At 45.0% G+C, this 25416-nt stretch overlaps 1 protein-coding gene across 2 annotated transcripts in view; it reads left to right on the top strand.

Moving 5' to 3' along the window:
* ATP2C2 (ATPase secretory pathway Ca2+ transporting 2) overlaps positions 1–25371 on the top strand; it is a 28409-nt gene extending 3038 nt beyond the window's left edge. Inside the window, exons 2-27 of one of the 2 annotated variants that reach the window (XM_056360889.1) lie at positions 4032–4142; positions 5441–5557; positions 7356–7445; positions 7527–7562; positions 7655–7716; positions 8873–8981; positions 9062–9211; positions 9300–9368; positions 10445–10520; positions 10759–10825; positions 12070–12194; positions 14233–14330; positions 15060–15161; positions 16016–16105; positions 17536–17637; positions 18241–18397; positions 19774–19944; positions 20566–20663; positions 20743–20793; positions 21284–21450; positions 22118–22186; positions 22269–22385; positions 23081–23228; positions 23830–23925; positions 24250–24391; positions 25085–25371. In XM_056360889.1, coding sequence (XP_056216864.1) covers positions 4032–4142; positions 5441–5557; positions 7356–7445; positions 7527–7562; positions 7655–7716; positions 8873–8981; positions 9062–9211; positions 9300–9368; positions 10445–10520; positions 10759–10825; positions 12070–12194; positions 14233–14330; positions 15060–15161; positions 16016–16105; positions 17536–17637; positions 18241–18397; positions 19774–19944; positions 20566–20663; positions 20743–20793; positions 21284–21450; positions 22118–22186; positions 22269–22385; positions 23081–23228; positions 23830–23925; positions 24250–24391; positions 25085–25197 — 2733 coding nt within the window. In that variant the 3' untranslated portion in view covers positions 25198–25371. Of the gene's footprint in view, positions 1–4031; positions 4143–5440; positions 5558–7355; positions 7446–7526; positions 7563–7654; positions 7717–8872; positions 8982–9061; positions 9212–9299; positions 9369–10444; positions 10521–10758; positions 10826–12069; positions 12195–14232; positions 14331–15059; positions 15162–16015; positions 16106–17535; positions 17638–18240; positions 18398–19773; positions 19945–20565; positions 20664–20742; positions 20794–21283; positions 21451–22117; positions 22187–22268; positions 22386–23080; positions 23229–23829; positions 23926–24249; positions 24396–25006 lie in introns of both variants that reach the window. The other variant, XM_056360890.1, reaches the window with a different exon arrangement.
* The last annotated feature ends 45 nt before the right edge of the window (positions 25372–25416 follow it).

The raw sequence follows: 25416 nt of genomic DNA, 5'->3' as shown, positions 1-25416 counted from the left end.
TTTTTTTTTTTTTTTTTTTTAATATGCCCTCAAAATCAACTAAATAGTGCAGCTTTCCTTCCAGGTGAAAAAAAGAAGACCATGGGATTGCCTCTGCACAGCAGCGATGCAGATTTCACTTAAACACACAGGTGTTTTCAGCCCCTTGGAGGTATCAAGCCCAATTTCTTGCACCTGAAAACTTTCCAACAGGCAAGGAGTTAACTGCTTCCCTCCATGCCCACAGGTGCTTGGGCTGAGGGCTGCATCCCTCCCTCCCTCCCAGGAGACCTTCTATAGGAAGTTGCCTCCAGCTCTTGGATTTTGGGGTTGGTTTTCTTGGCCTGAGTGGGGCTGGCTTGGGTGGGTGAGGAGGTTGCCCAACAGGGATCTGTGGAACTGCAGTGACTGGGTTTTCCTGCAGTGGTGGCAATGCCATCTTTTCAGCTCAAGGGGCTTTGCTGTAGATTAAAGGGAGCTGGAAGATATTTTTGTTACTATTATTTAAATAAGACAAGGGGGGGAGCCAGGTTTGAACAGGAGCAAGAGAGTGGTGGGGGTGAGGGGAGTGGGATGTGCAGCTGGGGGTAATGAACCCAAGGTTTGGGCACTGCACATCCAGCCCAAGTCAGCCCTCCAATGCCCCTGGGGGCAATCTAAAATCCAGGGAATAGTTTTAAAGTCACTTTCCTGGAAAACCATTGGCTTTTTGAACAATTGAAGCATCTATGTTGAGACTTACGTCTGCAAGCAGGGAGACCAGAGGCTTTATTTCATTTAAAAACGCTGTATTTCTGTGATGGGTGTGCAACGGAGGGATGAGAAATGGTGCAAGAGGAGTTGAAACCATGGTGGTGGGTGGGAAGCAGCTGGGGGCTGGGATAAGGCAGCCCAACAAGGCAGCCCCCTGCTTGCAGGGCTGGGCTTTGCTCCAGGTCGGTTTCTGCGTTCTGCCGGCACCCCTGTCCTTTGCCTGCCATGCACACAAAAAAACCACAATGCAAAGGGCTTTAAAGGGAATGATTTGTTTATTTATTTATTTATTTATTTTTAGTAAGGATAAAGAATATACAAGAAAAGGATTTCTGTTTAATGTTTTCAGGGGCTTCTTTTTAGACTGAATAACTCAGCCCACTTTTGACCAGCTTCCAATACATTAGCTGGTCCAAAGTCATCTAAGATGTGGGGGGAAAAGGATATGCAAAACCTCAGTAAAGGCAGAGATGGGGGGAAAACGCCGAGAACTGATCTTTTGGGCCGTTTGCCAGAGTATACAAAAAGGACTATGTGCTCTTCAGAAAGCCCCACGCTTCCTTCCCTCGGTCCCGCATGGGCTGCTCTGCGGACAATTGATGGATTGTTTCGGTGCCCGGGATGGTGGGATGCGGAGGCAGCGGTGCAGGTACCAGCAGCGCCGGGCATGCCCTGAGGTGGGCTGGGGCAGGGTGCTGCGTGGCTCCCAGCCACCACCAGCTGCTCTTTACAGCCTACAGCATCTCCTGATCTTGCAAAGCAATAGATGAACGAATAATTATTCTTTTTTTACTTCTTTCTGCCCTCTGTAGAGAGTTGTGAACTCTTGAGCTTGTCTAAAGGATAGAGGTTAAAAATGTAAATGGATAATGTTGACAGGCCACATCTGGTTTACCATGTAAATAGAAAAGAAAGTAATGCACAAGGAGAGGTTAGTTTATGAAGCAATTTGCTCGGGATACTGCCCAGTGCCTAACGGATGTGAGGTGGGATGGGTTTAGGGGCAAAGGGGCTCTGCACCAGCAGCACTTTGCAGGGATAGAGGGAGATGGGGCTCGCTGCTTCATTTCCAACTTGTGCATGGCTGGAGCTGTTCAGCTGGGAGGAAAAGCTCTGCCACGTTCGTCCGATCGCTTACGGGTGTAAGCTAATCAATGCAAGCTAACTCATCCCAATAAAGCTGTTAATTTCACAACAGCCGCCGGCCACGAGGAGCACGGAGCTGCCAGCATTCCTATTGATCCCCGGGCAGTGCTGGCTGTGCGCAGCTCAGGTGCATCCATACGCTTTTGTCATTCATTTCCTCCACACCTTTTTGAAGGTAAATATTGGTGATGGAGCTGGGCCCTGGCTTCCCTGCCGGCCCCGGGGGACTGTAGGCATCTTACCCTCATGCCCTGGTCTCTCCCTGCCCTCCAGCTCCTTTAATTAAAACTTAAACTCCTTTGAGGCAAGGCTGTACCTTGACAGCTGCATGTGTCACCAGCAGCACAGAGGAGTCTGTACAAACCGTATTAATCAAAGCAGCGTGGCAACGAAGGCAAGGTGTGTGTCTGTACGTGACAGCCCTGGGTTTTCTTCCCAGCAAGTCCTTCCATCTCCTTAGATCCATGGGTGGCTTTCAGTCTTGCAGCATCTGGGTGTCAACAGAGTTACAGAGAACTGATGAATTTGCACAAGTGGGACACAGAAGTAGGAGTAAATCATCGGTTTTAAACACAGAAGGATGGGTTTTGTCCCTTCTAGGGAGCGTCTGTTAAGGAAAGGTTGAAGTAAGGGTAATGTCTGGTGCTAGCATGCTTCAAAATAGTGGAGAAATGCTGTAGCTTCTTTGGGCAAAAGGTGGTCACAAGCATGAGGGAGACATGGAAGCAAGAAAATCCTTGGAAATCTTGGGCAAATTGCTGGGGCTTTGGAAAGGCAGGTTGCTGTGGGGCAAAAAGGCTTCTAAGTGAGCACTGCACAGAGCAGGGGATCGCAGCAAACTCCTGCGTTTCTGCCGGGAGCAGCTCGGTGCCAGTATCGCCTGTGTTTGCAGCTGTGCTGTGGGTCAGTGAGCAGCAGTAAAAAGGGGCTGCAACATATGGAAGTGGCAAAAGCCTTTTTAAAGAGCAGGGCTTAGAGATGCTCCTATCTCATCTGCTACGAGCTCTCCAGAAACCACAAGACAGGAACCAATTCTGTGTACCAGCAGGAGCCAACAACCAAAGAGACTTTCTGCGCTTATCTCGGCCTTTAGATTGCAAAACATGGGATGTTCCTGGAAACCTCCTGAATATTCATATAAGGGCTGATTCTCCACATACCGCTTCAGACACCTCTGAAGTCCTCCAAACCCTCGCTCGGTGCTGATGAGCCAGACCTGAATGTTTCTCCCAACAGACACCCCAGGGTGCTGGGAGCGGGTGCCCGTCCCTTCCACCCTGCCAGGCCAGAGCTGGCCGTGGGACGGAGCTGTGCCTGGGGCTGAGCATCATGCTCCCTCGGGATCCCTCTCTTAATCAACATGCACGCTTGTGCTTTATGAATGAAGGAAAATGCAAATGGATTCTTCTGTCCCTCAGTCAGGGTGAGATTTCTCCCTCGCAGTACTTACCCTGCACAGCTGCCATCAGGTGTCTGGCTGAGATTTTGGGGCATGCTGCCGCTTTGGAAAGAGGATTTTGGAAAAGGAGATGGGAATCTGAAAAGGAAGAGAGGTGGGGGTGCTGAGGCCCTGGGTGCTGGCAGCTCAGCACAGCCCTTGGGCTGCTTGGGAGGGACAGGAAGGGTTTGTCCTGCTCGGAGGTGTTTGCAGAGCTGGAGGCGGAGGGAAGCAGCCATGGAGACAGGAGAGGAGACTGTTACTTTCTCCCACTGGCTCAGAGATTTTTCTAGCTTATGGTTTCTGTTCATTTGTTATGTCTTTCACAAGGGAGAAGGGTTTTTTCTTTGCTCTGAACATGCAGTGGGCTGTGAGACACTGGCATGGAAAAATGCTCGTCTCAGGCAGGATACCTGCAAACAGCAGAGCCCGGCACGCTTTTCTGACCGTGGCAGTGGCATGTGCTTCTCTTTTTGGTAACCCAGCCCCTAATAGCCTTTCTTCCAGTATAAAAATACGCACCTGGCTTTGAGGCTGTAATAGAGATTAATTAGTGACCAGTATAAAGCACTGTGATTTAGGACGTGTTTTAGCTAACTGCGAAGTCACACAGCTGGCAAGGTGAGGGAAGGGGAGGAAGGGAAGAAGCAGAGATGCTGAAATGCCTTTATTAACTGTTCTCTCACCTAACGATCGCTTTATCTCGTTTACTCAGACCCATGCGGAGTGTGAGCTGAAAATAATTGAGCAGGAGAAGGAGGTGACAGTTCTGCCCCCAAAAGATGCGTGTAAATGCCATAAAGAAGACTTGGCAAAAGCTTTAAACGTAAGGGTTTGTACAGGTCTTTGTGAACGTAGCAACACAGTTTGTGTAATCTGATTGTGGGAAGAGGCTGAGCAGCAAAACTGGTCTCTGGTTTCACATGCAAACTCCTGGAGTGCCCAGTTCCTCTGCCTTTATGTGGGATGAATCCTCGTGCTGGCAGCGTTCAGGGCTCAGCATCGGGCATTTGTGCTCCACTTTGTCCTGGGGAAGGATTTCACTGAAGTGAGTGGCTCTGTGAGCTGCGGGTGAAAGAATCCAATTGTCCAGCCTGGAAAATGGAGTGCTCTCGGTGCTCTGCCCCGGGTGCAGGCTGCACAGCTCATCCACTTCAATTAGCAGCAGCTCCTCAGAAAATGTTGTGCAAATGCACGCAGCACTCTTCCCCTGCTTTTCCCTAGCAAATTTCTTTTCGGAGGCAAAACTCATCACATTTATTTTCCTAGATGACTTCTCAAAGACTTTCTCACAGCTGGAATTGTTAGATATAAATTCACCTCACCATCCCTACCCCCAAGCAAGCAGCGGAGCTTCTGCTGGTGCTGAGCCCCGTTTGCCCAGGCGGAGCAGGGGGAGCAGCCCTGGCCAGGGATGTTGGCTGTGGCTGCTCTGCCCTGGCCCCACTCGAGCTTCCCGGCAGCCACACATGGATGTAGCCAGAGGGATGGAGGGACGCTGGGGCTTGGGAAGGAACCGCCAGTTACTTGGTCTGCACTGGAGTTTGCCCTTGGGAAAAGAAACAATCTGGTGTTATAACTCACACTGAACCCCATGTATGAAAAATAGCTGGAAATTCAGAAAGGCTGAGTCCCCGTGACCAGGGAAAGCTATAGTGCTTAGCAATATGTTGATGTATGACCTTGCTATTTTTTAAAATCTGGGCAAAATAGATCTTATTCTTTCTTTATTTGTTCCCTTTGAATTTTTTCAGCTTTTTTTTTTTAATATTTTCTTTAAATGTCCAGTGAAACCACAAACCAGTTCTCTCCTTTACTGTTTTAAATTCCTGATTTGTGATCTGTTATATAGTTTCTCACTTGTGGCATTATGATATTTTTTTCATTAACTTGTGCTTACTTTACAGGTTTCTGTGATTGTTGATGGTAAAGATTTATAGTTTAACAAAAATAAACACCTAAACAGAAAAACAGTGGATAGATTTATTTTATGTGGTGTACTGAACCATGAACATCTTGTCCAGTCCACTTACAGGTTTTTAACATAACTTTGCCTTAAGAAGTTTTCTGTAATTATTCTTCAATATGTAATGTTTGATTTGTTTGTTTTAAAATTCCACCTAGGTTGAATTACAAACTGGACTCTCTGAGTTTTCCGTGCTGCAGCGCAGGTTAAAACATGGCTGGAATGAATTTTCAGTAGAGAATACAGAGCCGATATGGAAGAAATATCTAGACCAGGTAAGGATTTTCTGCACAAATTCTCATTTCCTTGTGAAAATCCCTAGCTGGGTTGGCCTGAGTGTGTGTCTACGTTGGAATAGTCAGGGTTTCTACTGCAGATTCAGCCTTGGAATAGGCTGTGCTCCAGATATAGAAACTGTCTGTTCCCCTGGGAAAGCCGCTGTGAGGTTCAGATGCGGGGTCATTCAGCATGGAGATAACATCTTAAAATAAAAATAACCCTTTTTATCTCCATGCAGCCCACAAATCATAAGCTTTAGATCAGTGGCCTGATTTCTGGAGCATATTTATTCCTTTTAAGGCAAGCGGCAAAATTATGAAAAGTTTGAGGAATACCAGTAGTAGCTGAAAGCCACTCTGATTCCAGTTACCCCAGGGAAGGAAAACCCTAAACCTCCAGCCAAAGCAGGGGCAGCTGTAGGGCTCAGGTGAGTGTCAGTGTCTCTGGTAGCAGTGTCAGTAACTCCCACATTCATACATGCTGCTATACCCTGTGAACATCCATGATTTCAAACCAGCTGCCCCAAAAAGCTAGGCAGAAGGTGGGATTTGCTATCTTGGTTTTCCCCCAGCTGAGTTTACCTTCAGCTTTGCTTTAATTAACTGTTCATCATCAGTATTTAATGCATCTTTCACCTCCCTTTTAGGCTTTTAGCCAAACCAGAAGGGTCTGTCTTCATTTATCTATTTATTTTTAACCAGCAATTTGACTGATTTTTCTTCTTGCTTACCTGGATCATGAAGATTTTAGTTGCTATGAAAGACTATCTTTATTTCATGGATTATCCCTTTTTTCCTATGTGATCAATGTCATTTAAGCACTTTGTAATCATTACTATATCTCTTCATTCTTTTATTCTTGATATCAAGTGAGGTGGTGCCTTTTTCTGCTCATCCTTAACAAGCTGTTTCTCCTCTGGGGACACCAAGCAAATTCCTTAGTGCATCTCTCATCCTTCTGCAGGCAGCTGGTCTCTGGAAGAGCTGCTTGCAGTCCCCACACCATTCACACCTCTGCACTTGAGCATCACCCCTCAGCAGACACTTGATGTGGCTTCTTCCAGCTGCGATTTTTGTAAAACAACCCTTCAGCTCAGTCTTTCTAAAGAGAAATGAAGGGACTTTCACCTTTGGCTTCAGCAAGGAATACACTTGAACCTTGGTTTTCCTACTGTGCATTGCCACACATCTCTTACCCAAAGCAGGCAGTCTTATCTCTGCCTGACTTAATTCCCTTACAGCAATTCCCATGTTAGCTAAACGGCACTGTAACATACTCAGGTAGAAGAAAGTTCTTTACAATCTGTGTTTGAAAGTGAAAAAAGTGAGGATCTGACTCCCACAGCCCTGGGTCCAGTGCAGAGTTTAGCGGATTAATTAAAGAAAAGAAAAAAAGAGGATTTCTGGTTTCAAATTCTAAAAAGACAATACAGGTTTTGTTTGTACCTATTGTGCCTCCAAGGAGCTTTTCGAGTCAGCCATGCACTGTGTGTCTGCAAGGGTGAGCCTTGCCTGTGCAAGCAGAGGAAAAGAGAAGAAAATTGCGTCTTTTGGTGTGAGCCTTATCCTGCTGGTCCCTGGTGCTGTCCATCTCCTCTGCCGGGGGCAGGATCCAGCACCAGCCCAGCTGCAGGTGCTGTACCATCTCTGTCCGGGCAGAGTGATGCTGCTGTCACGAGCAAGGAGGGTCCCTGCAGCAAAACCACGTCTCATCCTTTCCGATGAGATCTGAGGCCAGCTCAGCTTCAGCCACTCCACGTTTAATTTTACATTGTGGTCTGTTTTGATTTTTCAGTTTAAAAATCCCCTCATTCTCTTGTTGCTGGCTTCTGCTCTGGTAAGCGTCATCACAAAAGAATACGAGGACGCCGCAAGCATCACCGTGGTAGGTGGTACCTCTCCCTCAGCCCGACCCTTGGCTCCCTGGAGCTGGTGTGCCCACCCAGCAATGCCTCTTTGTTCGCAGGCGGTGCTCATCGTGGTCACCGTGGCCTTCATCCAGGTACGTTAGGCAGAGCTCGGCTCCACAGCCAGGGCTGTCGTGAGCAAGCCCTCTCGTGTAACTTGGCTTTCTTCTCCTTTCTCATTTAAAAGGAATATCGCTCGGAAAAATCTCTGGAAGAACTTAACAAGCTGGTGCCTCCCGAGTGCAACTGGTGAGGCATGCCTGCTTTGGGGGGGTCTAGCAGGGCTTGGGTTATGAGGGCAGAACAGACCGGTGGAGAAAATTACTTCAGGCTGTGGTGCACGTAATGAGAACCTGATGTCTGGAGGGGTGGCACCACATGTGGATGCAGCTGTAAGTCATAGTGAAAGGGGATGAAGTAACTGATTTTTAAAGTAGGCACCTAGTGGAACTGGGTAAATGCTGAGAGGCAGGAGGGTCCCAGAAATGTCCTGCTCCACACCCTGCAGAGGATCCCTGCAGCCTCTGGCATGTTGCTGACTCCCCCTTGCAGGAAAAACCTCACCTGTGTCTTTTTTTTTGGCTTTCGGGTTAGTTTTGTCCCCACGAGATTGGCACAAAACTGCTTATGAGTGGCGGTGCAGGGGGGCTGGGTCCCTCGTCCATGCCTGCCCATTGACGTACGTACGTGGCAGGCACGGGCGCAGCAGGCGATCCGGTGCATGGTGATGCCATTGCCTGCGGAGCAGCCGGAGGCCGTCTCGGATCCCGCTTCCCCGACTGCTTTGGTCTGTGGTAGCAGTGCTTTAGGTGACAGGAAACACGTTTCCTATTTATGTTTTTGCAAATCAGTTTTGTCACGGCCGACACAAACAAGCCGCGAGGCTCAGAGAAACCTTGCGCCGCAGAAGTGTGGGCTTCTCTCCTGGTCCAAAGTTCACCCGGGCTCAGATCTTACAAATGCCGCTGTTCTTTATTTATTTATCATATGCACCATAAGCATCTAACCATCTGAAAGGCTGAAAGGCTGTACTTTTAATACAATAGCAATATGCCAGTGGTAATTCTAGCTTTAAAAAGCTTCTTTTCAGGTTAAAGAATCTGCATGTCATTATTTACAGCGTGAGCCACGGGATAGCGTACCTTCTTGTCACTCTTATCTACTAAGTCGCTTATTGCTAAAATATTAAGTCTTCCATAACCTGCCCATCTGTTTAGAAATTAGAACTGAGCCAAAATGAACATATTCGTCTCTCATCGTTATTAAGATTTTATATTCTTATTTACATTGGAAGCCTTTTGGGGTAAGGCTTTTGCTTTCTCGCCAGTCACATTCCCAAGCCTGCAGGAGGAATAAAACCCTCACGGCCTGGTTTCCTTTCTTCTTTTCCATTTGTCTCCTGTAGCCTAAGGGAAGGAAAACTGCAGCATCTTCTAGCACGAGAGCTTGTGCCTGGAGATATCATATACCTGTCTGTTGGTGACAGGGTTCCTGCAGACCTCAGGCTGATAGAGGTAAATACCACTATATGTACAAGAGCCTGTTTTGGAAATTTCTTGCCTTAGCAGTGCCAGAAATGTGTCTTTTTAATTAGGTTACAGACCTGCTGGTGGATGAATCCAGTTTTACTGGAGAAGCTGAGCCTTGCAATAAGACTGACAGTGTATTACTGGAAGCTGGAGACATAACTACTCTGAGCAATGTTGTTTTCATGGGGACCCTGGTGCGGTACGGGAAGGGAAAAGTGAGTCCTGTCATCTTTGATCTTTTCCTTGACATTAGTTACAGAATCTCTAGATTTCTTCATCTCCATCTCTTTCCCTTTTTTTCAGGGTGTAGTTATTGGGACTGGTGAAAATTCACAGTTTGGAGAGGTGTTCAAAATGATGCAAGCTGAAGAGGTAAAGAGCTGTATGTCTGTGGAAATTATGGATCTCCTGGAGGAAAGTTTGTGAGCAGAAGCAGTCCCAGGAGTTAATGCATTGGGTTCATTTCTGTTTCTGCTGCAAAATGCCTGTGTGACTGAAGGCCACCAAAGGGCTGTATCCAAAAAAGAAGCTTATAAGCAAGATTTAGGCTTCTAACTCCAGACTTGTGATATTTAACTTGTATCTAACCTTGTAGTCACGTAAACCTCATGGTTTCTTTTTTTTACTTCATACATGCTCACACTTTCCACTAGTATATAACTTTTTTACTTCTACATGTGCCAAAATCTCATGGGTCAGATCTCTGATCTGACACAGATGAGGGTCTTGAAGCTAGTTAACCCTTGATCTATTAACACAAGAAATCACAGGAAAGCAGAAGCCACCATGCAAGATGCTGTGATGCACCTGCAGTGCTGGTGCAGGTCTGTAATGCTCTGCAGTGCCTGAACGTGCTGCTGCAGAACAGGGGCTGGGGGCTGGTACCCTCCTTGGCCTGAAACTCAGACCTCCCAAACCCTGCACCTCCCAGGGTCCATCCTACGTGTCATCTTGGGGTTGCCCTGAGCTGGCTCGGTGGAGGAGAAGGGGCTGCTCAGGCCTGCCCGGTCACGGTCAGACTGTGGCCCTGGCCTGGAGAGCGGGTCACAGGTCACGGGGATGGAGAGCCAGACCTTTTATCCCTGTCCCACAGGCTTTGCACACATATTATCCCCTTCTGGACTCCATCACTAAGGTCCTTTCCAAATTTAGCCCTTAGTCTGTCTCTGTCTTGGCTCCCTAGCCGTAAACAAACATAATTTGTCTCTTTTCCCACTTTTTTGCCTGTCTGGAGTGCATTGGGGCAAAGACTCCCTGCGGGACAGCCCCTGCCCAGCAGGCCCTGTTGGGGAGGGAGGGGGATGGGCAGGCACCAGGGTGCATCAGGCAGCTGCAGGAACCACGGTAACGATAACCAGGACTGTGTGGGTCCGTTGCTCTAGGCTGACCATCATCTTCTCATCTCATGTAACATGCAAAGAAACCCAGGTATTCTTTAACATTTCCAGACTCCCAAAACACCTCTCCAGAAAAGCATGGACAGACTGGGGAAGCAACTCACTCTCTTCTCCTTTGGCATAATCGGTGAGTCGGACGCAATGCTCGTACTTGCATGCTCAGCTGCGATCAGTGCTCCAGGGCCACCTTCTCCAAAAGTACTTGTTGATGTGGGTTACCCGGACTTTGGGCGTTCAAGCAGAGACACCTCTGAAGGAGAGATCTGGGGGCCTCATTTCATGCTCAGTTCTCCAAAAACAGCTAAAGCAGGTTAGAGATTTATTAATTTCCTGAAGTTTTTAATCAGATGGTTTTCTCCCACCAGGTTTAATAATGTTCATTGGCTGGTTACAAGGGAAGCACCTCCTCAGCATGTTCACAATTGGAGTTAGGTGAGGACTGGAGAGCACCTTTCTCTTTGATTTCTAACGAAATGCATCCCAGGGAATTCCCTGTTCAAAACAATGGGCATTTCACAAAAGAGAACTTGAGTAAGACCCTCCATAAATACATCTTGATCTTGCACTGGTGAAATTCTGAGCTTTACAACAGAGTTTAGGAGAAAAAAAACAACCAAGTTTTGAGGGTTTATTTAATTTTGGAAATCAGTATTTTGAAAATCTTCACTGGCATTTCCACCTCATCCTGCTGTGAGTGTCCTTTCCTACCTGTACTATGAATTTACTGGGAGCGTAGCAATGGCAAATACTACTCTTTGCTGTTCTTTCTGGATTTATGTCTAAAGACAGGAATGCATAACGCGGCATAAAAAGCGTGCACAAGCTCTTGATCAAACATCATAAACCATGTGTTTTAGTAGAACCCATAAACCCCCTTGTTTGGTGTTGTCATGGCTTTAAAAGCAAGCCTTTGAAAAAAAAAAAAATGGAAATAAAAACAAGATCCCAGATGAGGAGACAACAGAGAAGCCACAGTGGCTCGCTGCCCACCCTGCTGTCTCCTGGGGGGATGTGGGGGCAGAGAAGAGTGGTTAAGCCTGAGTTTTGGAGAGCAGCGTATGGTTTCATAAGTCTTCCTTGATTACTTTTTGCACATACTTGGAAGTGTTCAGAGTTACCCAAGGAATAACTAAGGGACAGATAGAGACTGTATCTGGATGTTTCTAGCATGTCAGGTGTTGCAAGTTTTGCTGTTGCCCCAGTTCAGTGTGTGCAGCATGGGGACGTCTGGGGAGCTGGTTCTGTCCCACCATAGCTTGTACCCACGTGTGAGAGAGGAGATGAGGGGCTGCGTGTGGCCAGGAGCCAGTAGCTAACGTGTCGGTCATGATGCCAAGGAATATTCAACTTCCATCCTCAGAAAGTTAAATAAACGAAATTAAATCCAACCCCTAAATCCCTACTTCACCAGAAATTAATGCTCTTTGGCAACGTAAAGAAGGAAAGTAATTGCTCTGTCAAAATCATCCAGCAGAAGGATGAAGGGTTGGATGAATATCCTGCTTTTGTATTTACAGTGCGCCAGCAGTCCCAGTGGTTAGCACTGCGCGCTTCTATTCAGACATACACGTATAAGCAAGAAAACTCACCCCAGGGAAATGTCCCTGTGGCACGTTATGGTTGGTACTTGTAGTTTGACCTCTGTGTTGAAGCTGTTGTGTCTCTGCTGTCCCCAGCCTGGCAGTGGCCGCCATCCCAGAGGGCCTTCCCATCGTGGTCACCGTTACGCTGGTGCTGGGTGTTCTCCGGATGGCCAAGAAAAGGGTGATTGTGAAGAAGCTGCCCATAGTGGAAACCTTAGGTAAGGCTGCCGAGGGGCCACACAGCTTGGTCATTTGCCAGGCTTCAAAATCTGAACGGAATAGCGACGGGCTGGCCAAGGGAGCCCTGGTCTGATGATATTTTTTTTTTTTTTTAATAATATTGAATATGTTTATTGGGCCAGAGCAAGATGATCTTTCGACCTTTCGACCCCAACCATTCTATGATTCCACCCTGTGCTTCTCATCCTTATCCCTTCTTTTAGCAATCGTAGCACAGGCAGGTGCCAGGAATGGTGCAACCCCAGCCCTGGCACCGGCCCACGGGGAGCAGAGCCCCCCCGCAGACATGCATGCCTTGCCTGGGCTGAGAGGCTTTGTTTCTCCGCATCATCCTGCAGGTCCATCTTGTCCACTTCTTCAGTGCCTGGCTAAAAAACCTTGCAGCCCCTTATGTCGAGCCTGGTGACATAAAAAACCCTCATTTATCCTTCTGCAGCCTGTGTGGCCATCTGCCTGATATCCAAAGGGTCACAGAAAACAGGGACGGAGAAGACCCTGAGAAGGCGTCCAGCCCATCCTGACAACTGCAGGGCAGAAAGAACTGTAATGAAGTTATTCCTTCACCTCCCTTTATCTTCAAACTGGCCCTTATTCCCAAGTCACTGAATTCCAGGCTTTGCTGCTCCGACCTTGGTCAGTATGGCAGTTATATGAAGGAGAAGACGTGTTGTGTATTTAGTGCCACTCATTTAAAAGCACACTCAGTGCCAAGCCTGGCCCATGCAGTCCCAGATATCTGCTGCACAGCCTGATCCTTCAGCTAAAATCTTTTTTCATTGGAAATGCTGCTATTGTTTGAACTGCCCTTGTTTGTTCTGCAGCTAAGGAATCTTATCACCCTCATTTTATTGTATTTGCCCTGACCCAGGACATCTGAAACAGCCTTATCTCAGGAAGAATTTTGTTCTGGTAGGGCTGTGCCTAAATAGGCGTAACTGCCAGGTGCCCAGGTACCCTGCAGGACAGCCCCAGCAGGGCAGAACCTGTGCTCTCCCACACATCAGTTGTGCCACGTCTGTGCAACTGCTGGAAGGGAAAAAAATAGTCCTCCTTCTTTATCTGATTCTTTGTCAAAAAAAAAAAAAAATTGAAGATGATAGCTTTGCTCTGTGCTAATCCTTAACTTAATTATTTTTTTTTAATTACCTTAAAATGCAATTAACTTAACTGCATTCCAATCTGCTTTATTCTCTGCAGGCTTTTACCTGGTGGTCACCATGCTCATGGGGTCTGTGCCTAAGCACTGTGGTCATCTCCACAGCCAGGGAAGACATTCAGGCTTAGAAGGGAGCTGGAGTCTGATTGTTTTTTGCATTACAGTCATTTTTTCCCCTTCTTGGGAGTGGAAAGTAGCCCGAACGTAGTGACTCTGCTCATTCACTCTGCTGTATTGTGGTGTAAACGGGCCCTGGAAGGAATGTGCTTTAGTGAAGCAGGATTTCAACATAGCAAAGCATGACTGGGGCAGCTTCTGCTCTTAGCTGGGGATTTTGAAGGGTTGTTTTTTGGTTGTTTTTTTTTTTTGTAACAGGCTTTAACACATCTATTCTTGCAGGCACTTGGTGCGGCAGGGAAGGGCTGTTATCCCCGATCTAGAGAAGCACGGGTTAAATGGCCCATCTGAGGAAGCATGTGCCAGAGTGGGAATTTGATATGCCTTTTCAGAATGTAACAGCTGTTCTGTTGTGTGATATTGCAGCTCGGAAACATTGATCAACTCCCTGGAGAGCCGTGCGTTCTCTGATTGCCCACCACATAATGCTCCATACATTGTGGTCCTCATCAGATGTCTCCTACCACATCTCACTCACAAATTATGTGCACGATACCCTGGCACACACTCAGATCCTTTCCTTACAAGATCCTGTTAGGGAAACTCATCCATTTCTTGGTATTTTCTCCCTTTTCCTCACCGGTGCAGTTTAAGTAACCTTAGGGAAACTTGTTCTCCTTCCTCTGAATCTCCCATTTGGTTGCATTATTTATTAGTTCTGATTGAAAACTTTCTTGCATCAGGTTGCTGCAATGTCATCTGCTCAGATAAGACAGGCACTCTGACAGCCAACGAGATGACGGTGACTCGGCTGGTGACCTCGGATGGCTTCCAGGCAGAGGTATGGATAAGGCGGCAACACGGACTCTCCTGCTTGAGTTCAACGGGGCTCATTTGCTTTTGCTTCAATTAGTCCCCAATGAGGGAGGCTGATCAGTCCCCAGACAAGCCATTTCTTGCATATCGCAGGTTCCATGAAAGCAAAGGGACTTTTGCAGTGCTGGAGGCAGGCAGAGGTGGGGCTGTGTACAAAAGCTGCTCAGATACCATAAACAGGCATTTATTGACATCATCTGCCGTTCTCTGTAATTATTGTAAATATTGAAACCTGCCATTGACCCTTGTGGATCCACCTTCTGTAGGAATATTTATTATATGGCTGACCAGATCCTTCTGCTTGGTTCATTTACCTGTGGGCAAAGTGGGTGAAAAATGCAGGCACGGCAAACGTGCGGCAGGCCAGCCATCGGCAGGGAAGGACTTGACCAAAACCAGTGAGCCCACTGCTGCCAAAGGGCCAGGTCTCTCGACTGAGCCTCAAGAGACTTCGGAAATCATGGCGAACAAGCTCTGTACAAGACCAGCTGATTCTTTTTGTTCCTATACAGTTATCATAACATACTTCCACTACCTGCAGCCTTTCGTATCAGCACTGCTTTGAGCTAGAAAGAAAAATCCCAGCGCACCTCCCAAATCAGCAGCTTGCTGGAGTGCTCCCCGCGGCGTGCAGCTGCAGCCCAGTCCCGCCTGGCACTGGGAAGTTTGCTCTGTCTGTGTCTCCCTTCCTCAGGTCAGCGGGGTGGGCTACAATGGAGATGGAAACATTTATCTTCTGCCATCAAAGGAGATTCTTAAAGAATTTTCCAACATCTCAGTTGGGAAACTGGTGGAGGTAAGTATAAATTAGGAACCGGCTTGTCCTATTTACATCGGGTTTATTTGCACAGATCACTCCGGGTAATGACTGTGGAAAAAAGCCACTTTTGTAACTCCAAAATGAACTGTCTTGCTAGAGCCTTCTTATGGGCAGGCTCTGAGTAACTGGGATATAATACCTGAAGCTTACGGGTGAAAGGCAGTACTCATAAGACATGGAGGGAGAGACCAGAGTCATCACCTTGAAGTGTCAAGGACATTTTAGATAAAAATACAGTTCTAGCAGACAAGAGATTGGTTAATTTTACCATGTTCAGCTTTTTAATGTGGACAGATTCTAGACTTCTGCTAGCTACATAGTCAATTTACGAATGTACTGTGATGGTCTCTGAGTTTTATGTTTGTGTTAAATAAAATCTTGAACATTCAACTGTAGGCAGAAGTGGAGCATTTGGGTAGTGAAATGATCTGAGCTGGAATCTCAGATGGAGATTAGGTCTTATTTTATTCATGCTGTACATCTAATGTAATAGTGGGAGAGGCTGTTTTCATTTGCATGATTTGTCAAGTTCGTTAGATGTATATCATGTTTTGTTTTATGTTAATTTATCCAAATTTATCCAAAACGTAACATTTTACCAAAATACTGCTGTATCCTATGGATTAAGCAGGTTTAGAAATCTCAAGATTGTTCTTAAGAATCTCAGGATCCTGAGATCTCAAGAAATGCTGCTATGGGGACTACCACATCTTTGGGGATGTGGCTGTTTTCATTCTCCCATCTTTCATTATTTCATTTAAAGAGATGAAGAAGCTATGAATTTAGTTATGAAACACCCACCCCCCATGTAAATATGTCACTTTCTTTAGGCTGGCTGTGTAGCCAATAATGCTGTTATCAGGAACAACAGCGTGATGGGACAGCCCACAGAAGGAGCCCTCATTGCCCTTGCAATGAAGGTAAGGTTGTTAAGATTTAAAATTTTCCAGAAATTTAAAAAAAGAAAAGAAAAAAAAAGCTGGAATTGTTATGTCTGATAGCAGTGATCAGACTTCTTTAAAGTCCCCAGACTGACTTTAGTCTTTCCTTGTCTCTTCTCCCCAAGGTCACAGACGTACACGTCTCCCATGTAAACCTCTTGTCACAGACAAACACCTTCCCTGAGCTTCTGTGCTAGCAGCAATAATTATTGTCCTTGGTTAATCTCTGCAATTACACTGCGTAATGGATTTCTTTCAGGCTCAGACTGGACTGCCTTTTTTATTTTTTCTGCACATGCCGGTTAAGAGTTCAGGAGGAGGACAAGAGAGTGAAAAATGAGCAAGAACAGGCCATAGCAGAAAGCACGGCAGAGGGTCATATTCACTTTGGGTCATCTGCTAGGTTTTACTTTTTTCTAGTCATGAGTATGTAAAACAGGAGTTTTCATGCAGATTGCATCCATGCTGATAGGCAGAGGCTGTGAAATGCCACCAGGTATCATCTCATCGGTGTTCCTCAGCCTGTGGACCACAAACCTCACGTGGGCTGTAAAGACCAGAAGGTGCCTGATGAAATGATGCACCTGCAAACATCTGTTCTTACCTCCTATTTTTAAAGCTTGTAACTTTAACAGTGAAAATATGTTTGTTTGTTTGTTAGTTTTTGTAAAACAATGACATTGTATTTCCCTAAATGCTAAATTGAAATCTTCCTTCGGCTCCACCATTCCGTAGCCAAACAATAGCAAGATACAAAGGAAGCTGTCAATTCTTTTTTTCTTTTTTTTTTTTTTTAGTTTGGTGGGAGCAGGGGGAGAGAGACTGGAAGCTACTTCTGATCCCTACTTCCCCTAGAGCAGCCACGCATGCTGCCAAAGCAGGCGTGGATTGATTTCGACTGTCGTGCTTCATAGCTGAAGGGTCGTCTTGTGGTGAATTGCTTTTTGAGTTTAATTCATCAGGAAATAATTTGAAACTACATCCACGACTGATCATTCAGTTATTTGCAATTTTCCTTTTTCTTCCAAGTAGGGTGGCTGGGAAATAACTGAAGCGAGGGAGGCTGAGCTTGGGCTGGAAGAAATCTGCTCTGCCCATCACTTTGCTGTAGGTTTAGGGAAAAGACTTGAGCCTCCTTTGACCCGAAGCCCCACCAAGGCAGCAGTGCAGCTCTCCAGTTCTTGCAAAAGTCAACAGGAATCAAGCTTCAAATTCCAGTTTAATTTATCTCACATCCAGCACCAAAAGGCAAAGATGGGTTTCACTCTCCCCATGCTTTCTCTTGAGCTCTGTGCTATATGACTGCCTGGAAGTACATGGTCAACACTCAGTGTTGTAATATGGAAAATATTATACAAGTTTGGCATTGTCCAGCATTACAGTGCTCTTTTTGTTTTGCTTTACTTTAGATGGACTTAGCTGACATAAAAGATATTTATGTAAGAAAGAAGGAAATTCCGTTTAGCTCAGAACAGAAGTGGATGGCTGTGAAATGCACACTGAGAAATCAGGTAAAGCAAACAGTGGCGTTGGCTGGTTTTGTGTTTCTGATTGTGCACCTCAACAATGGGCATGAAATGGTATCTCTTCCGCAAATAGCGGGTTTAGAAGTTAACTATGTCGGGAGAAAACCGAACAAACCTCAACATTCCCAGCTTGGGTGTAAGTTCAGCTTGTACAGCAGTGTTTGAATGGGCGAAGATAATACTTTTCATATTGTGTTTGGAGTAGGAAAACAAAAGTTTTCAGAAATAACTGACAGGGGAAGAAAGGTACAATGTTTGGAAGAAAATGTTGCCCATTTTTCCCTTAAGGAGCTCGTTTTGGCTGACATTGTACTCTGGTTTAAAACTTCGCTAACCTTCTCATTGCCATTCTCTCTGTGATGGCTGAACATGAAAAACGGCTAGAGCAAAATTATCACATCCTATAAATAATACATGCACCTGGGCATTTTACAAAATGGTGAAAGAGAAAACAAAGGATCTTTTTTACCTGGGATGTAAAGCCTTATGCATTATCAGTACTTTTAAAACATGGCGCATGTGTTTGTTTTTTTTTATATATATATATATACATATATATATAAAGTATATTATCTTTTTACTTTAAAGGATCAGGAAGATATTTACTTTATGAAAGGAGCATTTGAAGAAGTTCTGCAGTATTGCACTCTGTATAACAGCAGTGGCATCTCCTTATCACTTACACCCCAGCAGAAAGCCTTCTACCAGCAGGAAGAAAAACGAATGGGCTCCTCAGGTCTACGGGGTCAGTCATGACTCTCTATGTCCCTTAAGCTTACAGGTTATCACGCCCTAATACTTTCCTGCTCTGTTTCAGTTGGGATGGAGGGAGGCTCTGTCCCCAGCATCACTCGCCTGATCTCTTCATAACACTCATCAGAGTTTGCCAAGGGCCATGTCTTAGGTCTGCTGGCTGCTTGCTTTCCATCAGTCCTTTTTTTGCTGGGTTTAATTTAGTGAGATTGAAGGGAGCTGAAAATAAGCACTGGAAATGGTGAATGTTTTTCTTCCACGGAGCGTTGCGATTGCCTGGGATACGGTCTGAATGTTGGATTTAAAAGCTTTGTGCTGAACCTGATCTAAGCGCTGCTCTGCCAAGTTTTGCTTTTGGAGAAGCTGTTTCAAGAGCAACAAAAAGCAACTTTGAAAGAGGTTCAAAACATGGATTTGGGCACCAAGATTTTTATTTGAAGTTTGGTTCAATTTTTTATTAGTACCAAATCTAACGGTCTCCTTTTGATCCCGACTCCATGTCAGCACACAGACCACAGAAGTTTTTGTGTGCGTGCCATTTCCTTCATCACTAGAAACATCCTTTCAGAAATGTCTTGGACTTTCACACAGTAACAAAGACACCATCACCTGTGCACGCTCCTGGGTTGTAAGTAGATGAGCACAAGTCTTGACAGCCAGGTCTGGAAGGTGGTATAGTTAATGTATGTATTCTCCAGCCCTGTGTCTTGTGGTTAGCAACTCATGTACAGAGCTTGCTTTACAATATCTGAATCATCTGCTGTTGTGAATGGCAAATTACTGCTCTGAAGAAAAGTGATTAGCTCAGGCAGCTGCTGCGAGCTTATGATTCAATCATCAAAGCAACACTGACATGAACCCCTGGCACATCCTCGAGTGATTTAAGAATGATTGAATGATATGGTTAGGCACCAAGAACAGAAACAAAATGTTCAGAGCCTTGATGTTTACACAATGGAAGTTTCACTCGTTTAACTGAATTCACATTTCACATTTTTAGATTAAAAATAGAAGTTTAAGTTTTTACAGGAGCGCTGTTATCTAACATGGTAGTTGAACTGTATCTGGTCTAACATTACATTGTCCCAATTTAATCCACCTGCATTCAGGGAAGACTTGGTAGACAGCTTTAAATTGGAAAGAAATAAATCCGAAGCAAAACCTGTGAAACAGAAGTGTTCTGATTCAGATAAACTGCCATTATTTGAGTGGACCAATTTTTTCCATCCATCCATAGATCTGGTTTTAATTACTTTTTTATGCTGGAAAACTGGCAATTTAACATCTCCTCTAAATGCTTGTTTTAATGTGTGGAACCACATTATTAATAATTCTGTTTTGTCTTCCTTTTTCTCCCTCTGTTTCTAGTACTTGCTTTGGCTTCAGGTCCAGAACTTGGCAACCTAACATTTTTAGGTCTGGTTGGAATAATTGATCCTCCAAGGGCTGGAGTGAGAGAAGCTGTTCAGGTCCTCCTTGAGTCCGGTGTATCGGTAAAGATGATAACTGGAGATGCCCTGGAAACTGCTGCGGCTATAGGTAGCAAACTTCAGCTTCTTTCCTGTGGGCCTCTATTATGTCTGTCAGATCAGTCTAATATTCTGTCACATAACAATTCACTTTTTCATTCTTTCTGTGTCTGCAATAGAGGTTTTAAATGCCACTGAGTTTTTGCTTTTCCATTCAAACAAATAATATTAAATGCAGTAGTGAGCAGCTCACTCAAAGGCAAAATTCCAGTGACTTAATTCCACTCTTTTAGTGCCAGAAATGGCAAAATCTCAGTGTCGGGCCCTTCAGTGAGACAGATGGCATTGCTGGGATTATAGACTCCACTGATGTTCAGTGTGGGTATCTCTGCATTTCCCATTTTTGCATTTTGCCATTACAAATATGCAGAGCAAGCAGCAGAGAAGGGAGTGACAGATTTAGTATCAGCTCCAGTTCTGGGTATCGTGTGGCTCCCAGGACTCCAGCTGAGCAAGGACAGGGTGACTGGCCCAGCTGAGAGCCAGAGAGCTGTGTGCCCTGTCAGATGCCCCAGGTTCAGATGTGTTTCCCAGTAAGTTCTTTAATTGCTGCCTCTATTATTTGAGTCAGGAAATAGTTGGCTTTTTCCAGAGGTGATGGGCAGGCCTCATTTTGGGCTTTTCTTTGCAGGACAGAATATTGGTCTCTGCAATGGGAAGCTGAAAGCCATGTCTGGGGAAGAGCTGGACCAATTGGCAGAGGCAGAGCTGTCATCCACTGTCAAAAATGTAATCGTTTTGATCACAAAAATAAGGCCTATTTCCAATAGCATCCATCTAACACAAGATTGTATTTTTTGTTTTTCAGGTTTCTGTTTTCTTCAGAACAAGTCCAAAGCACAAAGTAAAAATAATAAAGGTACTAAGAGCCACTCAGACCCATTGTATGCCTCACAAAAACAAGATATAAGCTGGGAGGGGAGAGCAGTTCTCTAGACCATCTGGTGTTCCAAGGCAGGATCAGCTCAAACTAAAGGACTGTAAGACCCAAGCTGGAGCTTTGGCGGTATTTACACTGGAAGTATTGGCATTTCTCTTGCAGATCTGGCCTGGGTTATTTGAAAGGCACTAGGGAGTTATTAGCAAGCATAGTATCAGGAGACTAATTTCTGAGGACTTTACTTTCCTCTTCTAACTCCTGCTGGAGTTGTTAAGACTCTCTGCTCTCCTGAAAATCCACTCTCTTAATGCTCAGTCTGAGCTTTGTCCTCAGTGGGCTGCCGAGTCTGCTTTATCCTGTGTCACACAGCACTTCGGCTCTTTCGATGCTACGTGCAAATCCTGGGACTGCCAACAGGACTTACTTGCCTTCTCCTGCTTCAGAGCCTCTCCTCTCTCCACTCTCACAGGCTCTGCAGAGGGCTGGTGCTGTTGTGTCAATGACAGGAGATGGGGTTAACGACGCCGTGGCCCTTAAGTCTGCTGATATCGGGATTGCGATGGGACAAGCCGGTACAGACGTCAGCAAAGAGGCTGCCAACATGATTCTCGTGGACGACGACTTCTCAACAGTCATGTAGGTTTAGCAACTTTCTTACTATCAGACACTTTCTCGCTTCAGACACTTTCTGGCTTTCCATTGCAACAAGTCTGTTGCGTGACTAGCCCTGGAAATAATGCAAGACGCAGGACATGTAAGTCCACGAGTGGAGATACCTAGTGTGGGTATGGCTCATTTTCAGCTGCGTACATGGCAATGACAATGGTTTCAGTCACATACACGTCAATGATTCCAGCAGTGGTGACAAAGCTACCTTTCATCTGAAAGCCCTGGTTTCTCATTGCTGTAGCTAACCGGGGATTTGAAAGCACCTAAAAGTCTGGGTAGGTCAGAACTTGTGCTCCCTGCCTCATCCAGGAAGCTCAGGGGGAAGACATGATTTGCAATGCTCTGTTGGTTCAGAACAAGAGTCGGCAGAGTAGAGTGAGGCTATAAATAGGTCACAGCCCCGCTTTATGAACTGCAGACCTGACCACATGAACCAGGTTTTCAGATCTACTAGTTCTGATAAAGTAATTTTAATTTTAACTGAGAAGCTGCACTGACATCCTCCTCCTGAGCCGGGGTCTGAATTTCAACTGAAATACGTGCTAGAGAAGACAACTTGTATTTTGAGTGTCACAGGGAGCTCAGTGTAAAATAGTGTGATCCCTAGTTATTTAATAAACTCTCTCCCTTCCAGGAATGCAATAGAAGAGGGAAAGGGAATATTTTACAACATAAAAAATTTTGTCCGGTTCCAGTTGAGCACGTAAGTTTCTGTTTCCTTCAGTTCTAGTGAAAGCACCTTTGGGGTGAAGCCATGCAGAATAATGATGTTCTGTGCTTTGCAGGAGTATTTCAGCTTTAAGCCTAATTACTCTGTCAACAGTGCTCAACCTACCAAATCCACTCAATGCTATGCAGATCTTATGGATCAACATCATCATGGATGGACCACCCGCCCAGAGGTATGGAAGAGCCAAGATATCATTTGATATTTTATCAAAATATTCTTGGGTTTAATATGTCTGAATGTGGCTTAGGAACACAAGCTGTTATGATTTCTTATCAATGCACTAATCATTTGGCAGTTAGATAAGACAAGTTGTACTTTTGTTCCCTCCTGGTCTCTCCAAAAGCATTTACTTCACATTTACTTGAGGTTTTACACATTCCCATTTTGTGGTGGAACCCCTTAACTATTCCAGTTTTTGACTAGGCACAGTCTGTTATCCTGAGTGCATCGCCTGCTGATAGCTCTGCAGGTCTGACTGCCAAGGGAATACCGGGTATGTGCGGGTGCATATGCCCCAAAATCCCAAGACTTGGGAACCTCAGCCAACAGCTAATTACAACTACTGCTAATGACAGTTGCTATTTTGACATGGAAGAGACGTTGGCCACTGTCTCACTGCTGTCTGCGATGGGATACTGATACGATGCACTGCCTTGGCCTGATATGTCACTTTAACTCCTCAATATGCAAAAAAGACCTTTGGTGTAGGTGCTGCAGACAAATCTGGGGCCTCACGTAACCCTGCCAGAATAGTCACTCTGCATTTCAAAGAACTGCATCTTCCAGATCCATCCTGTTTTATCAGCAGTACTGTTTCAGGACAATCTGCACTAACTAAACACGCCCCTCTGCTTCTCTTTGAGGCAGCTTGGGAGTTGAGCCTGTTGATAGGGATACCATCAAACAGCCACCCCGATGTATCACGGACACGATACTCAGCAAATCATTGATCCTGAAAATCTTCATGTCAGCTATAATTATCATCAGTGGAACCCTCTTTGTCTTCTGGAAGGAGGTGAGGAAATTCTGCAATTATATCTTGTTTCCATGAGGGTGGAGAGCAAAGTGAAGGGCAGTTTCTGAAGTACATGCGAAGGATCTTCTGAAAGACATCCCATGGGGAAGGGACAGTATGGGCAGAGGGTTAGGAAACCAGGTCTCCCAGCCCTGCTTCTGCCTTCCCATGTTGCCTCCAATTTGGAGCTTCCTATCTAGAATGAGAAAATTATGACAACATGATATCAATCTTTTAAGGTACTTCTCACCTCTAGTTTTCCATGGAAGTAGAAAATGCCAGGTACATAAGTACTACGGATTGCTGTTAGTAAATGGTGTCTGTTACTGTAACAATTTAAGTCATTTCATTTAGAACATTCTTTACTCAAATTCCACATCGGTTTAAGAATTGGTTAAGAAACGTGGTTGATAAGATCATAAAGTCAACAATTAGCAGGGAGCAATTAATGCTGCCTAAATAGCCAGCACTAGATTTATTCTTTTGGTTTACTACCCCTTGATTTGACTGGGATCAATAAAGGGAATATTTAATTCATCTATTAAATTTACATATTTTTGTAGGGCTTAACTAACCCCTGAATTTTTACATGTGCTTTCAGAATCCAAAAAGTGGCATAACTCCTCGAACCACAACAATGACTTTCACCTGTTTTGTTTTTTTTGACCTCTTCAATGCCCTGACATGCCGCTCTCAGGTGAGATCGCTTTATCAGCAATAATTCCTTGTCTCAAAACACTAACATAAATACTAGGATACTAGTATTTTGCATAGGAAGGGGTTTTAAAGTAATTTAAAGCAGTATGATTTTTATCATCTTTAAAGTTATCCATCATAGCTCAACTACAACTATGCTTTCAAGTACGTAGCTCTGCCAAAGTCAGTGTCTATGTAACTTCAAAAAGTAATGGAGTTTACACGCAAAGAAACAGTGTGACGTTCACGTACCAACAGGAGACTGGGAAATGTTATATATCCTTTTTTTTTTTTTTTTCTTTTTTTTTTTTTTTTTTTCTCCTAGACGAAGCTGATATATGAAATAGGCTTTTTTCGAAACCGCATGTTCTTATATTCTGTGCTTGGGTCATTTTTGGGACAGTTGGCTGTTATATACATCCCTCCATTACAAAAGATCTTCCAGACAGAAATTTTAGGAGCATTAGGTAAGTTGCAAAATAAATAATGTATTTTTTTCATTAAAGCTACTTTAAAAAGCAGATGCCATTGCCAAATTGTTACAATAGCTCCCAACAGATTGCTGGTAGGGGTAATCAATCAACAGCTCCTATAGCTATATACATAAACATAGCCATACGCAAATAGTAGCAGTGTTTAATGGTATTATCCCAGCCTAGGTTTTTAATTCTGACTTACTGCACATAAATACATATAAATGGAGACACGCCAAGATTTTGCAGGAGCTCTGTATGATAATGTTTCTCCATATAAATCCATCTAGGATCATTATGCAGCCACTCCGTTTTGAAGAAGCAGGGTGAATGTTTCCTAGCAGAAATGCAATGCATATTTTACCATTTGAATCAGCCTAAGCAAGCTATACCATACTCCACTGTACTGCGCCTACATTAGGTGTGTAGTTAGAAGCAGGGTTCAATGATCCCAAACGATTAACATAGAGGCTTCCACCCATGATGTGGACTATACCAACTACGGCTACTCCTTGGCTACTACAGTCATTTCTCTTAGTTCAACAGCTAGCAAAAGCATAGCTAGGCCGTACATCTGTGGAGTTACGCCCAAGTACCTATGGCAGTAAGGCCCTTCTCTGGGACTCCTGCCCAGCACAAAATCCAGCTGTTCGCAGTGTTCACCTCTGCTCTGTTTCCTCTCGGCAGACTTGCTGTTTCTCACTGGACTGGCTTCCTCGGTTTTCTTCGTGTCCGAGTTTGTCAAACTCTGCGAAAAAAGCTGCTGCCAACCAAAGCACACAAAGGGATGTCATGACTGATGCAAACCTCCTCTAAAGATATGCTTGGAATGGAGCTGTCATGGTAGATTATTCAACTGCACCATTTTCCGACACCACACATTCTTCATCTATGAAGATACTCAAGTGAATCCGTACTGACAGTCCTCCTTACGCCAGAGTCTGTTCCTTCTACACGCCTTACCTAAGCTGTGTGAGCTGTCTACAGAAACATCCAGAGTGGCTCCTGCTTTAAGCCAA

Source organism: Falco biarmicus, chromosome 15, assembly GCF_023638135.1.
Source record: "Falco biarmicus isolate bFalBia1 chromosome 15, bFalBia1.pri, whole genome shotgun sequence".
NCBI lineage: Eukaryota > Metazoa > Chordata > Aves > Falconiformes > Falconidae > Falco > Falco biarmicus.
Note: the sequence above shows the minus strand (reverse complement) of the source record. Positions and strands in the feature narration are given on the sequence as shown.